The following is a 15,329-nucleotide window of genomic DNA, read 5'->3' as shown; positions in this document are numbered from 1 at the left end:
TCACCCCCCACTGTCACAGCAGATGGCCCTGAGCCTGGTTCTGCTGTTTCCCTCCCACCGTGTTTCGTCTGATTGTTGGGATTTCTCTGTGTTATTTAACGGTCTTTTCCTTGCAATATAAAGCGCCTTGAGGTGACTGTTGCTGTGATTTGGTGCTAAATAAATAAAATGTAACTGAATTAAAAAAACAGAAGTCATTATTTTGAACTTGAGAACAAAGCGATGTAGGTTTTTTAAATTCATACAAGGTGAATGTGGATGCAACAACTAGGAGCTTTTCTGTTAGCTTTGAAGTGCTCCTGTAATTTCATTCAGCAGTGTACAAATGCAGGGCCATGATACTGTATTTGGACAGCTATTAATTTTTTGTCCCCTGAAGGAGCCTTTGTTAAAACAAGCTTAAAACTGGGGTTTTTTCAACTTCAAGTACTTTCAGGTGCTTCAGCTTGCAGTTGCTCAGTAAGTATCAGGAGTGAGGTACTGGTAAGATCAGCAATACTGGAGAAAAGTAAAAGCAGTTAAAGTGGGCAGGATGAAGCACACAATGAACCCAATTCAATAAGCAGTGTGTTACCACACACCTGATGTTTGCTGATGTTTAGCTGTGATCACTGGAAAGGGCAGGAGTACGTGTAGAGTCCCATATGGAAAAGAAATAGTAAAAACGTATATGATTTACTCATGAAAGTGGCCACTTTCTCATTACTTTCATATATTGTTTTAGGAAGTGTCCAAAACATACAAGTTTCATTATATAATTTTTCGAGGGATCTTATATCTGTTTTCACTCTTATACGCTTTTCATACAAGTTTCACACAAGACAGATACAAACTTTATAAGATTTATATATATATCTTTTCCATATGGTGTAGAAATTGTTAAGACTTCCTTCTTCTCCTCACAGTTGCTAAACTTTATACATATAACTTTAATTCTGATGCTTTATAACCAGCTGACTAGTTATTTCCTCAACAGGGTGGAAAGGAAAGAGCGGGCACGTCTAAAGACTGTTAAATTCAATGCCAAGCCAGGGTCGTTTGAGTCAAAAGGGGTGAGTACCTCGCAAAGTGGAAATTTCTATTAGTGCGATGATCCACAGGCTAGTTCAGATAGAACTGAACATGTATGAGAAGCTTAACCTGCTGTTTGCTTTGCCACACAAACAAAGTTAGCACAGACAAACATTTTTATGCCTTCATGAACAAACAAGTAATCACTTCCAGTGCAGGCAAGTAAAGCTTAACTTTGGAAAAGTCCATCAGATCATTTCTTCTGTAAAACGTCTTCATTTGTATTTGTTTCAGTTCTCTTGATATTTTACTTGTGTGCTTTGATTTGCACCCTTGTTTAATCAGCCAACCTCTACTAAGCTTCAGGTCATGGACTTCCTGCCCCGACATTCTTCTGCCACATTTCATTTTTGGTTGCATCCAGTGATGACAATGTGCGCAGGCCCAGGGTTGTCTCCACCATACTTTACAGGTTTGTAAAGGTTTGCCAGGCTTTTAACTTCCAAATATAACACTGCGCATTTTCAGCTCCCCACAGAGCTTTGCTCAGTGTTGTAGATCATGCAGGAGTCTTTGGCTAGGTGAAGTCAGGGGCTTACTCATTTTTCCAGCCGGCACTGTGAGTGATTACTTGACATGAAAAACAAGCAGTTTTTTGTGTATAGTTGACTTCACACATGGTCAGTCAGGTCACCTACTGATCAGAAGGTTGGTGGTTCGATCCTTGCCTGCTCTAGTCTGCGAGCCAAGTATCCTTGGGCAATAACCCCAAGTTGCTCTCCGATGCATCCATCGGAGTATGAATGTTAGCTAGAGAGCACTTACATGGAAAAGAGTGAATGAGGCAAGTTGTGTAAAGTGCTTTGACTGCTCAGAGTAGAAAAGCGCTCTATAAGAACCATCAGTGCAAAAATCCTGACAATGCCACAAACCCTTTCTTACAGCTGTAGATGTGCTTCATTTATTAATCTTACCTCCCACAAGTCAAACCTACACCACCTGTGAATTATCAGCTCAACTTCATTTTGGAAACAGATGTGGTATATTTACAAAGCATCAAGTGCAATATATTCTACAACCACAGACACACATCATACAGGCAGGTTATTTCAGCTGTCATCCTCTCAAATTCCATCTTTTCCTTCTATTACTGCATGTTTTTACGTGTCCTTATGGAACCTCTTTCTTATATTTTATTTTTCATGGCATGTTCTGGGTAACTGTCTCTCACTTTGCTTTTATTTTAAACGGGTGGCATGTCAAGAAGTGTGCAATCTCATACTGATTTATTTAGGAATACAGCAGAAGAAGCTCGGTCGTTTTATATATTGCTGTTGTTGTCTGACAGTCTTTGGTTGATCTCATCTATCTGTGGCCAGCTCGGCTCAAAGCTTCGCATATTATTAGGTCAAATTAAAACACGCAGCAGTGATTCACACTTAACTTCTTGACATTCTACTTCCTGCAAACAGTTTTGTCTGCATGACAATGATACACCTGTTTGCCCCATGCTTTCTCTCCCTTCGCAGTCATTCACTGACAAACGTAAAAAGAATTTCATCTTTACACGAAAGTTCCCATTCTACAAGAACAAAGATGGTGAGCAGGATGGCAGTGATTCAGACCGTAAGTAAGCTCACAGACACATACGTGCTTTCATGCAGTCAGTGTAGGTCACACGTCAGACCAGAAGGGAAACCACAGGTGTGTTTCCAAGTGTGGGAACCTCACGGAGGCCTTTACTCTTTGCAGTCATCCTTGTTTTCTGTCCTTTTCTGATGCAGAAATGCGATAATCACTGCTCTCATAATCACTGCTGTTCATTTTGTGGTGATATTATATGACCCAGTTTCCCTTCAGAGATCATCTAGGTACAGTCCAACATTTGGTATTTTGGCTCTCGCTGCTGGCCGCTCATTGTTTTGAGAAGGACAGATCTGTGGGCCGCACCCTCTGTCCTCATTTCCTCCACCTTTTGCTTATGTTGTGGCTGTCCTCCTTGCTCTCTTTCTTCTGCTCTGACTCTCTGTGGACGGCCAATAGGACATCCTGGGGATAGGTGATGATGGGTATGGGACAAAGACATTAAGTAAGTTGGTTGTTCTTCTGCCTGCATTACTGCATGCTGCAGTTGTTGGCTTTATCTTGCTTCTTGGTCCACTAAAACATGACATGTGGCAGAGGTTTAAAAATGTTCAATATCTGTATAATGTCATGTAAGGATTTCAAGTAACCATCTTTTTCTTGTATAAGACTTTAAGAATCGTTTAAAATGCATCAGAGGACAAATATTTAAATTAAACTACTGAAATCTTATTATACATATATTGGGTTAGTTTTTATGCTTTCGGTGGCTTGTGCCATTTATACCTTGGCGCGTCTGTAATGTTTGCATTATCTGAGAACTGCATGATTTGTTAAGGGTCGCAGGTTCTGCAGGACACAATTATGACCTTGTATTCGGCCTAAGGAGGAACCACTGGGATCTCTCACGACTCCACCAGCATGATCTTTGTTATTCCAGCCTCACTATGTGGATATTGTTTCATGCATGTTTGCATGGTGCTTTTGTTTTCGTTTATGAGCATAGCAGCTTGAATGACAGTCTTAGAGGTTGCCACAGTTACATCTGTTTGTTTGGGCCTTCTACAGTAAAATGTCATTTGCTGTTGGAGTTCATGTTTCAGCGTTGCGGGTATGTGTTTATGTCCAGTAGTTTGATTATTGCGAAATACTGAGAGTATTTAATTATGCGTGTTTCAGTACCTAAAATTCAAATCAAGGCACGTTTTTATGTTTTTAAGAGTTTCCTAAATTAGCTAATTATTAGCACTGACAACACAAACGCATCACTGAAACCACCGTGTACTTTTTTTGAAGTTCTCATTTGTAAACTAGAAGATACTAAAATATCAGTAAATGTAAAACATGAATAAAATGTTGATTATTACAGAGTTATCTCGAACTGTTACATGTATTTTGATGGGTTTTTCTTTGTTGCCCACAAATTCTGATAGCTAAAGGTAGCACTATATTTTGTGAAATATCCTAACAGGAAGTCAAGAGGAAGTGATTCTCTCATATGAACCAGTGATGCGTCATGAAGGTAAGCTAAAACTTTTTTATTATTAGTCTTTTATTTATCCAGGAAAAAACCTCAGTGAGATTAAAAATCTTATTTCCAAAAGAGACCTGGCATCATGGCAGCAAAAGTCAAAAATACATGTACCACATAAGTACATAACAAATACAAAATCCTGCACAAACATGTGAAAAATACACAATAACAGATCAGTTAAGAGCGACATTAAAAACAATCACACGGACTAACAGAGTTATTCTCTCGTTCCTTAAAGATGGACTTAAACTCCATCAACATAACCAACTCTGACAGTTTCAGATTATTCCAGGAAACAGGGGGCAGCGGATTTAAAAGCCCCAATTCTGTTCTGATTTTTGGGGACAATTAGTTGTATGATGTTGTGAGAACAAAGGCTGTGTTGGTTGTGGGTTTTTGTTATTTCAATTAATTAATTTATTAATTCTTTTGTGTCCTTAAAGCAGGCGTTAGACACATCAGCCACTGAGCATTAATGAGCTTCACTTTCAAGTTGTTGATTTAGATACAAACACGTCACAGCTATCTCGGGCTTTGGGAATTTTTGCACATGCCACATTCACAAACAGTCACACGGGTGGATGCATTGGGGGTAAGCCCACTCTGACAGCCCACAGCCCACGCTGACAGCCCACAGCCCACTCTGACAGCCCACAGCCCACTCTGACACCTTGATTGTTTTTTTGGTTTTTATGACTTCTTGAAGTTATATATTTTGTTAAAATTTAGTTTCGTATGTTTTTTTTTACAAACTAGGTTTTTCCAAATAGTTTTTGTGTGCCAGCCTAAACTCCATATTATTCCTCTTTTCTGTTAAGCAGCCCAACAAAGTTAGGGATGGTTTTAATACATTTTCTCACCACAAACTGCCCCGCGTGTGAAATCGAAACGTATAAACTTTGCAAGAACTGTACAGTTTCCCAGTTGCTGCTGTCTACTCTACAGATTTTCTATTATTTATTCATTTTTCTATTACAAGAATCGATATATCCTTTGTAGATGATAACAACATAACTAAAGCTATGCTACGGTCCTCTAAGAGTTTACTTTTTATGAAGTCTGTGTTTCTCCTTTAGTTAACTATGCCAGACCTGTCATAATCCTGGGACCCATGAAGGAAAGAATCAATGATGACCTCATATCAGAGTTCCCAGACAAGTTTGGATCTTGTGTGCCGCGTACGTATTTGACTTTGCATTGCTAATGTAAGGACGAAGTGGGAAACAGGACATTACAGATTAGTATTCCAGCTTAATGGAAGAAATGTCTACGTCTGCATCCATTGGAGACCTTTCTGTGTAGAGTCTGCATGTTCTCCCTGCTACTGTCTGCACTCTCTCAGGCTCCCATCCACAGTACAAAGACATGGATGTTTGGTTAGCATGCATGTCTGTGGCCATTCTACAGTATGTGTGAATGTGAGAGTGGGTGGTTGTCTGTCTCACTCTGCTGGTGCTCAGGTAGATTCCACCTTTGACCCTTGGACAGCTGGAATAGGCAGCAGCTCCCTGCGCCCCTAAATTATACAAACTGTTGAGAAAATGGATAGAAAACTGCAGCGATTCAATCAGTAGCTGAGGGACAGCTCACACAGATTCCACCAGCCTTCTCATTGTAGTAAACCAAGTATATATGGTCTCCATTGTGAGAATAGATCTTGTAATCTCCTCCACACAGGAACACCGTGTTAAATATTACTTAATTTAATGACATTGGCTTGGGTATTGCTGGTTTGTAAGAGAAAGCTGTCACAAGCTGACCCAACAGGATCAGCCTTCGTCTTCTTCAGTTGTGTGTGTTGTGTTTGTCATCAGCTGCAGCAGTTTTGATTTTGCATGTTTTTATTTACCCATCTCTTATTTGAATTTACCCTTTAAACCATATAAAGCTGCTAACCGTTCAGGTTATCAAGGTAAGTGAGCCCATGAACTGATTCTCTCAACCTACTGTTTAGAAAGTCCTTTAAAGTGAAGTAGTTCCCATAAACAAGTCCATTCATCTTTTTGGAACCACAGTTTGTGTATAATGTGGAATTTCTGTCATTGATATTGTTATTGTTATTATTATTATTATATCATTATGGTGCACTAATAATATAGAATTCTGTGCCACATCCTCTCCATATATTAACAGAGGCGCTTACCTGTGAGTTCAAAAACATGATCACATTTATGTCACAGCTTGGTAATAACATGGTAAGAGTGGTTTTAGTATTAGTGTGATAATAAAGACAGAACATGCAAGTAATACTATCTACTTACTGAAGTAAAGGCCACGCAGTACCTTGGTATTAATCACAAGTATATCAGTATTTTACTTGTTCATTATTAACCTGTTATCCCAGCATTACCGTGTTATTACTGTGCTGTGCTAGCAGTGTTATCCCATGTTTCCAGTTTAGCCCTTTAATCTCTGTTGGATAGCTTTAAAGGTGAATTTGTTACAGTTAATGTGAGAATTGTAAAATGTGAGTGAGGTACTTATTCATTTAGATAGAATTATAGCAAATGTAAAGTTAATAAGAGTTAATGTTCCTGCTCATACTGAAGATACCACTCGACCAAAGAGGGACTACGAGGCTGATGGGCGAGATTACCACTTTGTGATGTCGAGGGAACAGATGGAGAAGGATATCCAAGAGCACAAGTTCATTGAGGCTGGGCAGTATAATGATAATCTCTATGGAACGAGCGTCCATTCGGTCAAATACGTGGCTGAGAGGGTAAGATTTGATCTGTTTGCCAGCAGCGTCACAGAGAAGCATTTAAAATATAGTTAAATATAATAAGTGTGCAGAGTGCAATATATTCTCTGAGAAATCAAAGCAGCTGCACTGCACTTTGAAAAGCAAAGACGATTTAGAAACACATAAGAGTTGTTTTAAAATGATCTTAATATGAGAGCTAGTGTGATTCTGTGTGCTACAGCTAAAGCTGTGCTTCTGTCTCAGGGTAAACACTGCATTCTGGATGTTTCTGGAAATGCTATCAAACGACTACAAGTAGCACAACTCTATCCCATCGCCATCTTCATAAAACCGAAGTCTATTGATTCATTAATGTGAGTATTCATGTGGTCTTTTGTCACACACTACCAATAGAGGTATTGTTTGATGCGCACATTTCTATTCGTGTGTGTGTGTGTGTGTGTGTGTGTGTGTGTGTGTGTGTGTGTGTGTGTGTGTGTGTGTGTGTGTGTGTGTGTGTGTGTGTGTGTGTGTGTACAGGGCCATGAATAAGAGACTGACAGAGGAACAAGCCCAGAAGATCTTTGACAGGGCGATGAAGCTTGAGCAGGAGTTTGGTGAATTCTTTACAGGTACAGTGTTAAAACAAACCATTTATACTGAATCACTGTAGCTCAAACATTGTTTGAACCGTGTCTAAATCCAAAGCTTAGGCATCAGTGACAGTATTGGTTTAGTCAGACAACTGAAAAAGCTTCTACTCCTCAATAAGGAGAACAGCACGCTGTAAAGATTTTAGCATGTATAACTTTTCTACCTTTGCTGAAGTTTTGAAAGATGTACATCAAAAACAGAAAGAAACTTAAAAAATCATTTAAAGACTAATTCTATTGGTCTGGTCTGAGCTCACGATGTCACCAGACGCACAAAATTAGGAATTCTAAACCTGTCTCAGTACAACTGAAAGGCGTTCGGAGCCTTCAGTCCTCTCTTCTGAGGAACCAGCTCCCAGTTTGGATTTGGGAGACAGTGTCATGGTGAATTGGGTTAAAGGACTCAGGTGCGAGACTCCTTGCAGAGTGACAGTGAATTTATTCACAGTGAAAAAATAAGTCAACAGTTCGAGTCTGTAATCCAAAAAGGGCAGTGCAGTGATACAGTGGCTTCTCCCCGTGGTGACAGTGCAGTGACAATCCAAAACAACTCCTTGTGCCCGCTCCTCCTCCGATCCCTGGATCCTGGAGGCAGATGAGAAAAACACACGCACAGTAACGAAAACATTCTCTCTCCTTCACAAACTAGGTATGCTAATCGCGACTACGCTACCCGGTTTAGCTCAACGTTCCAGCGTTGGTTGTGACTCGACCGCACCGTTAAATAGGTCTGCTTCGGATTAGGATGGAGAGGAGAACACCACAAAGTACACGCAAACACAACAAAAATTGGCAAGGCGACCGGTGAGGACCGTCTAGCCGTGACAGACAGACGCCATCTCTTACTTTATGCTCGCTCATAGTGGGCCCTCTGAGTGTTGGGGTTTTCTCTGTATTATTCTGGAGTATTTACCTTACAACATAAAGCGACTGTTGTGATTTGACAGTAGATAAATAAAACTGAATTAGATTGACATGAAAAATTAAATTGAACTGAATCTGAGGTTTAACTAATGGATGGAGTCTCCTCGTCCAATACTCTGACATCAACCTTCCCGAGGAGGCTGAGGAGTGTGAGCTGTACGCTCGAAAACACTCTCCATTCCCCTCCTTGAATAAAGATGGAAATGAAAATTATCAACCTACCGAAGACCAAACTCTCATTCCATTAACTCAACATGGCACTGGGTAGTATTTTATATGGCCCCCACACTCTTGTATGTAACCTCAGCAGGGTCCAGGTATCAGCTCATGCTGTCAGTAGTGACCCTGGACAAATGCAAACTAGTAAAGAAAATGGTCAGAAAAAAATGTCAGTGGCCTCCACAGGTTAAACCGTTCCTGTTTGAGAGTCGTGTCATTGTTGGGCCTTTGGTGCACACGAGGCTAATTCATTAACACCAAAGTAGCTGAAACAGATCAACAACGCATTCTGCTAAATATTCTGACTAAAAGGTGTTCCTGTAATTGTTTGAAGCAGTGTAATGCTGTGAATGCTTTATTGTGATATACAGGACATTCATTGCTTAGATGCAGTATATTGTGCTGAAGAAGCCAAGACCATCCAACTCCATTCAGTCTACAAATTGCATAAATAAAGAAATTAAATCATGTAAAAAATAAAACTGTGGGCACTGATGTCAGTCTAGTGTTTAAAATATATGAATCACTCTGTCTGAAGTCTATGTATCACAAGGTTATGTAATATTTACCTGGACTGTTGATGCTTTCTGTTTACAGACAGCACTGCTGGAATTACATATTTCCACAAGCAAAGCCAATAACTGAAAAATGTGCCATATGAGCATTATATCATGCTCCCCCAGAGGAATGTTGGCATGAATCCACCGGTACACACAGTATAAGGATCAAGGCTGCCTTTCACTGTAGAGTGCTTTCACATTCCTCATACTCTTCTTCTGTGATGGATAGGTTAGGAGAGTGAATGCCAAAGCAAAATGTCCTTTGGAAACACGTGTCTCTTTAGCAGTGGGCCAGAAACATCCAACAACCAGTTTACATTTGCTCTTCATCTCCAGTACATGGACCACAAGACTCATAAAAAAGCTAATTGTAGAAGCTAAACAGAGACGCTAAATAACTCACCAAATCTAATAGCAATTGGGGAAAAGGAAATGCTGTTGAAATCCCCCAGTTTGAGTCAACTTCATATAAATCTGGGATTGGGGTTGTTGTTGTTGTTTTTTCAATCCTACCAGTGTATGTCAGGAATCTTCAAATCCTGGCTTCCTGAATAAAAACATCAAACTTTCATGTATCTGTGAAGGTTCATTCATATGTTTTTTTTATTTGCAGCACTGGTTCAAGGAGAAACCTTGGAGGACATTTATACCCACTGCAAACAGGTCATAGAAGAACATTCAGGACCCTATATCTGGATCCCCTCAAAGGAGAAAGTATAATAGCTCATTATGCTGGAAGGCAGTCTGGACTTTTAGGATCTAGTAATATGAAAACTGTTTGGCAACAAATAGTGTTTATAAATACATATTGTGAATAAGTTGGCTTTTTTTATTTGTTCATTTGATCTTGTGTTTGATTATTGTTTGTTTTTCACTTAACCTAAATGTTCCTGAATGTAAACCACAAAAATGTTATAAAGTTTTAGCTCACAAAGTATGTATATTTGCTTTTTTCTTATTTAAACAAAAAGGATAAAAATAAAATAGATTTGGGATATATAGCTGCATTAATACAAAGTGGAAGGTGGCATGTACGGTGCAGATATCTTTGCTTTGTCAGCAATGGAGAGAAACCCGGTGACTGGATTTTGACATCCTTACTGGCACTGCACACTGCAACTAGTAAATACTGCTGAACACTGCTTTGCTTTGTGTTTATTTACAGTATCATTTCTACCTTAAATGACTACCTTCACTCTTTTGACATGACACTAAACATTTGTGAGAAAACTATTTTGTTGTTTCTTGTTGTCGGCGGGAACATTTATCCAGATACTGCTGTGCCAATGCTGAATCAAGAAAGACAGCTGTTTAGACTTCAGAAAGCTAATACTTTATTTTCCTAATAAAATCGCTTCCAAAAGCAGAGATTTATTTGCTGTAAATTCAACTGGGATTCAAAAGTCCTTTATAGAACATATTTAATTTAAGAGATTAGTGTAATGTGATCTATGGAGCTTGGAAAGAAAAGCAACTGGACTTCTTTAAGTTTCGTGAAGACATTTCACTTCTCATCCAAGAAGCTTTTTCACTCCTAAACCAAACAGTGGAGAGTCTCGGGTATTTAAACCCTGGTGGGAGTTGTTGTATGTATGTAGGGGCAATGAAGAAGGTGCCTAAGAAGTACAGGAACCTGTCCATACCTGAGGCCTTGGAAACTGGAAAGCAAGCCTTGGCCAGCCGCTTGAGGAGGTACACCAGAGAGATCGAAGGCAGGAGAATAAACCAGCTGTTCTCCACAGAACCAGCCAAGGTGTACTCTCAGTGGCAGGGGAACGATATGAGAACAACACCACCAAGGCTGGAGACGGAACAATACTGGAAGAGCATATGGGAGAAGGACGCAACCCATAACAGCAATGGTCAGTGGCTAGTGGATCTGATGACAGACCACAGCAACCTCACTTACAGGGTCCAGTAACCATCACAGTGGCAGACATCTAAGCAAGGGTCTCCAATATGAAGAGTTGGACAGCACCAGGCCCCGGCATGGTTCACGCCTACTGGCTGAAGAAGCTGACTGCACTCCACAAGCCCCTGGCAGCACAAATGAACCAGCTGCTAGTTGACAAGAGACACCCGGAATGGCTAACCGAAGGCCAGACAGTCCTAATCATCAAGGACCCCCAGAAGGGACCGGTCACCTCCAAATACTGACCAATAACCTACCTCAGTACTACATGGAAGCTCCTGTCAGGCATCATAGCGGCTAAGATGAACAGGCACATCGGTCAATACATGTGCGGGGCACAGAAAGGGATGGGGAAGAATACCCGAGGCGCAAAACACCAGCTACTGGTAGACCGAACAATCAGCCGAGACTGCAAAACCAGACTGACCAACCTGTGCACTGCCTGGATTGATTACAAGAAGGCCTATGAGTCAATGCCCCACATCTGGAACCTGGAATGCCTAGAACTGTACAAGATCAACAGGACCCTAAGAGCCTTCATCAGGAACTCAGTGGGGATGTGGTGTACAACATTAGAGGCCAAGTTCAAGCCCATAGCACGAGTCACCATCAAGTGTGGGATCTACCAAGGAGATGCTCTGTCCCCACTGCTGTTCTGCATAGGCCTGAACCCCCTCAGTGAGATCACTGACAAGACTGGCTACGGATACCGCCTATGGAATGGAGCAGTTGTCAGCCACCACCTGTGCATGGATGACATCAAGCTGTATGCCAAGAGTGAACGAGACATCGATTCACTGATTCACACCACCTGGATATACAGCAATGACGGAATGTCGTTCAGACTGGAGAAGTGTAGTCGGATGATAACAAAGACAGGGAAGGGAGTCAGAACTGAGGGGATTGAACTACCAGAAGGCAACATTGCAGACATAGAGGACAGCTACAAGTACCTGGGGTTCCCTCAGATAAATGGAAACCATGAAGAGGCCGCTGGGAAAGCTGCAACCACAAAGTACCTGCAGAGGATCAGGAAAGTCCTGAGGAATCAGCTGAATGGCAAGAACAAGATCCGGGCTATCAACACCTACGCCCTGCCCTGATCAGGTACCCGGCTGGAATAATAAGCTGGCTGAAGGAGGAGATAGAAGCCACTGACATCAAGACAAGGAAGCTCCTGACCATGCATGGAGGGTTACACCCCAAGTCCAGCACCCTGAGGCTGTACGCTAAGGGGAAGGAAAGAGGCCGGGGACTAGTGAGTGTCAGCACCACAGTCCAAAATGAGGCAACGAACATCCAAGAATACATCGGGAAGATGGCCCCAACTGACAGCGTGCTCAGTGAATACCTCAGCCAGCAGAAACCCAAGAAAGAGGAGGGAGACGAGGAACCATCATGGAAGGACAGGCCCCTGCACGGTATGTACCACCGGCAAATAGAGGAGGTGGCTGATATCCAGAAGTCCTACCAGTGGCTGGACAAAGCTGGACTGAAAGACAGTATGGAGGCATTAATTATGGCAGCACAGGAACAAGAACTAAGCACAAGATCCATAGAAGCTCCGGGTCTATCACACCAGGCAAGACCCCAGGTGCAGGCTGTGTAAAGATGCCCCAGAGACAATCCAGCACATAACAGCAGGGTGCAAGATGCTAGCAGGCAGGGCATACATGGAACGCCATAACCAAGTGGCCGGCATAGTGTACAGGAACATCTGTGCCGAGTATAACCTGGAAGTCCCGAGGTCAAAATGGGAGACGCCCCCAAGGGTGGTGGAGAATGACCGAGCTAAGATCCTGTGGGACTTCCAGATACAGACGGACAAAATGGTGGTGGCTAACCAACCGGACATAGTGGTGGTAGACAAACAGAAGAAGACGGCCATAGTGATTGATGTAGCGGTTCCGAATGACAGCAACATCAGGAAGAAGGAACACGAGAAGCTGGAGAAATACCAAGGGCTCAGAGAAGAGCTGGAGAAGATGTGGAGGGTGAAGGTGACGGTGGTCCCCGTGGTAATCGGAGCACTCGGTGTGGTGACTCCTAAGCTAGTCGAGTGGCTCCAGCAGATCCCGGGAACAACATCGGAGATCTCTGTCCAGAAGAGCGCAGTCCTGGGAACAGCTAAGATACTGCGCAGGACCCTCAAGCTCCCAGGCCTCTGGCAGAGGACGCGAGCTTGAAGGATAGACCGCTCGCAGGGGTGAGCAGGGAATTTATATATATATATATATATATTAGGGGTGCAACGATACACAAAATTCACGGTTCGGTTCGATACTTTGGTGTCACGGTTCGATATTTTTTCGATACAAAAAAATGTTCATGCCTTTTTAATTTGTCATTTATTAAAATTATAAATATGTATTTTAACTCAAAAGTACAGTTTTTAAATTTTGTGTTGCTGAAACAACAAAGTAATAAAAATCACTCATCTTTGGAAAAGAGAGTTTATTACAGAGAAATGGCTCTTTCCAAAATAAAAGCTATACTATACGCTTCTTCTGGGCTATATTCTCAGCAGCATATTAAACATATCAGGTCCCCATAAGGAGAATCATGTGCTAACGGCTGTCTAAATGACTCGGGTAAAGTTTGTAGCATGCGTGCTGGTTGTTTTTGTCTGCTTCCACTTGTCTTTGCACTAGGATGATGTCGGAGTAAATGTGCAGTCATATTCGTTGTGTTCCCACTAGTGCTATCAGTGTTAATCTCGTTAAAATGACGTTAACGCCACAACACGGCAAATCTCCGTTAACGAGCTACCGCGGATCGCCCCGTGCGTGGGGCTGGACGGCCAACACGTTAACGAGCAAACTGCGCTAACACACTAGTTCCCATCCAACATACTGTTTTACTTTTGTCCATGACGCGTTTACCTTCAGGGTCATACTTCACATGAAAACCAAAATAGTTCCAAAGGCCAGATCTGAATTAGGGTGGGGGAAGTTCAATTTGCCATGTTGCAACGAGCTTAGCTTCTGTCTCACTAGCTTGCGCTGCGCTCAGTGAATCTGCGTTCGACTACTCCGCCTAGGCTGCACTGTCGAGCGCAGATCCACTGAGCGCTCAACACAGACAGCATCGTCAGAAGAAAAGTTGATAAAATAAATTAAAAATTTTGTATTGTTCGATACATATGTGTACCGAACCGAAAGCTCTGTATCGAACGGTTCAATATCGATATGAGTATTGTTGCACCCCTTATATATATATATATATATATATATATATATATATATATATATATATATATATATATATATATATATATATATATATGGGAGAGAGAGAGAGAGACATCCAAGAAAGGGTATGAGGAACTGGACAGCACCAGGCCCCGACATGATTAATGCCTATTGACTGAAGCTAACTGCACTCCACGAGCGTCTGGCAGCACAAATGACCAGCTGCTAATAGATGAGACACACCCAGAATGGCTAACTGAAGGCCGGACAGTGATGATCCCCAGAAAGGGACCAGTCCCATCCAACTACAGGCCAATAACCTGCCTCAGCGCAACATGGACACTCTTGTCAGGCATCATAGCGGCTAAGATAAACAGGCGTATGGCTCAATACATGAGTGGCGCACAGAAAAGTATTGGCAGAAATACCAGAGGGGCGAAACAGCAGCTATTGGCAGATCCTACTGAATTTCCCAGAGGAACCCACCCAAGAGATTAATGAAGTTTTATCTAATCTCTAAACTAATCATAGAGCAGTCGCCTGAGACTCAAAGACCAGACTCACCAACCTGTGCACTGCCTGGACTGATTTTAAGAAAACCTATGACTGAATGCCCACACCTGGATCCTGAAATGCCTTGAATTGTACTAGATCAACAGGACCCTTCATTAGGAATTCGATGGGGATGTGGCAAACAACACTAGAGGCCAACTTCAAGCCTATAAGTAGTAGACTGGTGACAGATACAACAACAGAACTGAGCAATCATTAGCCACTTCCTCTACATGGATGATGTCAAGCTGTGTTAGGGTTCAAAATTTTTGGTTTTTGATTTAAATTATGAAATTTTAATTATTTTATTTATACACAATACAATTGTGCTCATAACTAAGTTGGCACTATAACTGGGCTGAAATATTGAAGAGTGGACATAGAGTGCAGAGGGCTATTTTGCAGCATGCTTACACTGATAATGGTTTTCTATAAGTCTCTGGGTCAGGGAGTCCAGACAAGATGTCCTGAACTGGGCCTTAAAATCAACTGAGCCAGCCAAT

General features: G+C 41.7%; 1 protein-coding gene across 16 annotated transcripts in view; it reads left to right on the top strand.

Annotated features, from left to right (window-relative positions):
- The window catches only part of dlg2 (discs, large homolog 2 (Drosophila)), a 157,797-nt gene extending 147,393 nt beyond the window's left edge, over positions 1–10,404 (top strand). For 10 of the 16 annotated variants that reach the window (XM_040010575.1, XM_040010593.1, XM_040010538.1 and 7 more), the window contains 9 exons: positions 977–1,052; positions 2,541–2,637; positions 4,067–4,117; positions 5,206–5,307; positions 6,018–6,041; positions 6,679–6,851; positions 7,080–7,189; positions 7,356–7,447; positions 9,785–10,404. In XM_040010575.1, coding sequence (XP_039866509.1) covers positions 977–1,052; positions 2,541–2,637; positions 4,067–4,117; positions 5,206–5,307; positions 6,018–6,041; positions 6,679–6,851; positions 7,080–7,189; positions 7,356–7,447; positions 9,785–9,891 — 832 coding nt within the window. In that variant the 3' untranslated portion in view covers positions 9,892–10,404. Of the gene's footprint in view, positions 1–976; positions 1,053–2,540; positions 2,638–3,054; positions 3,190–4,066; positions 4,118–5,205; positions 5,308–6,017; positions 6,042–6,678; positions 6,852–7,079; positions 7,190–7,355; positions 7,448–9,784 lie in introns of those variants that run through there. The other 6 variants (XM_040010551.1, XM_040010544.1, XM_040010567.1 and 3 more) reach the window with 6 other exon arrangements.
- Positions 10,405–15,329: the final 4,925 nt, after the last annotated feature.

Source organism: Simochromis diagramma, unplaced genomic scaffold, assembly GCF_900408965.1.
Source record: "Simochromis diagramma unplaced genomic scaffold, fSimDia1.1 OVJJ01000123.1, whole genome shotgun sequence".
Classification (NCBI taxonomy): Eukaryota; Metazoa; Chordata; class Actinopteri; order Cichliformes; family Cichlidae; genus Simochromis; species Simochromis diagramma.
This window is presented reverse-complemented; position numbering and strand designations above follow the sequence as displayed.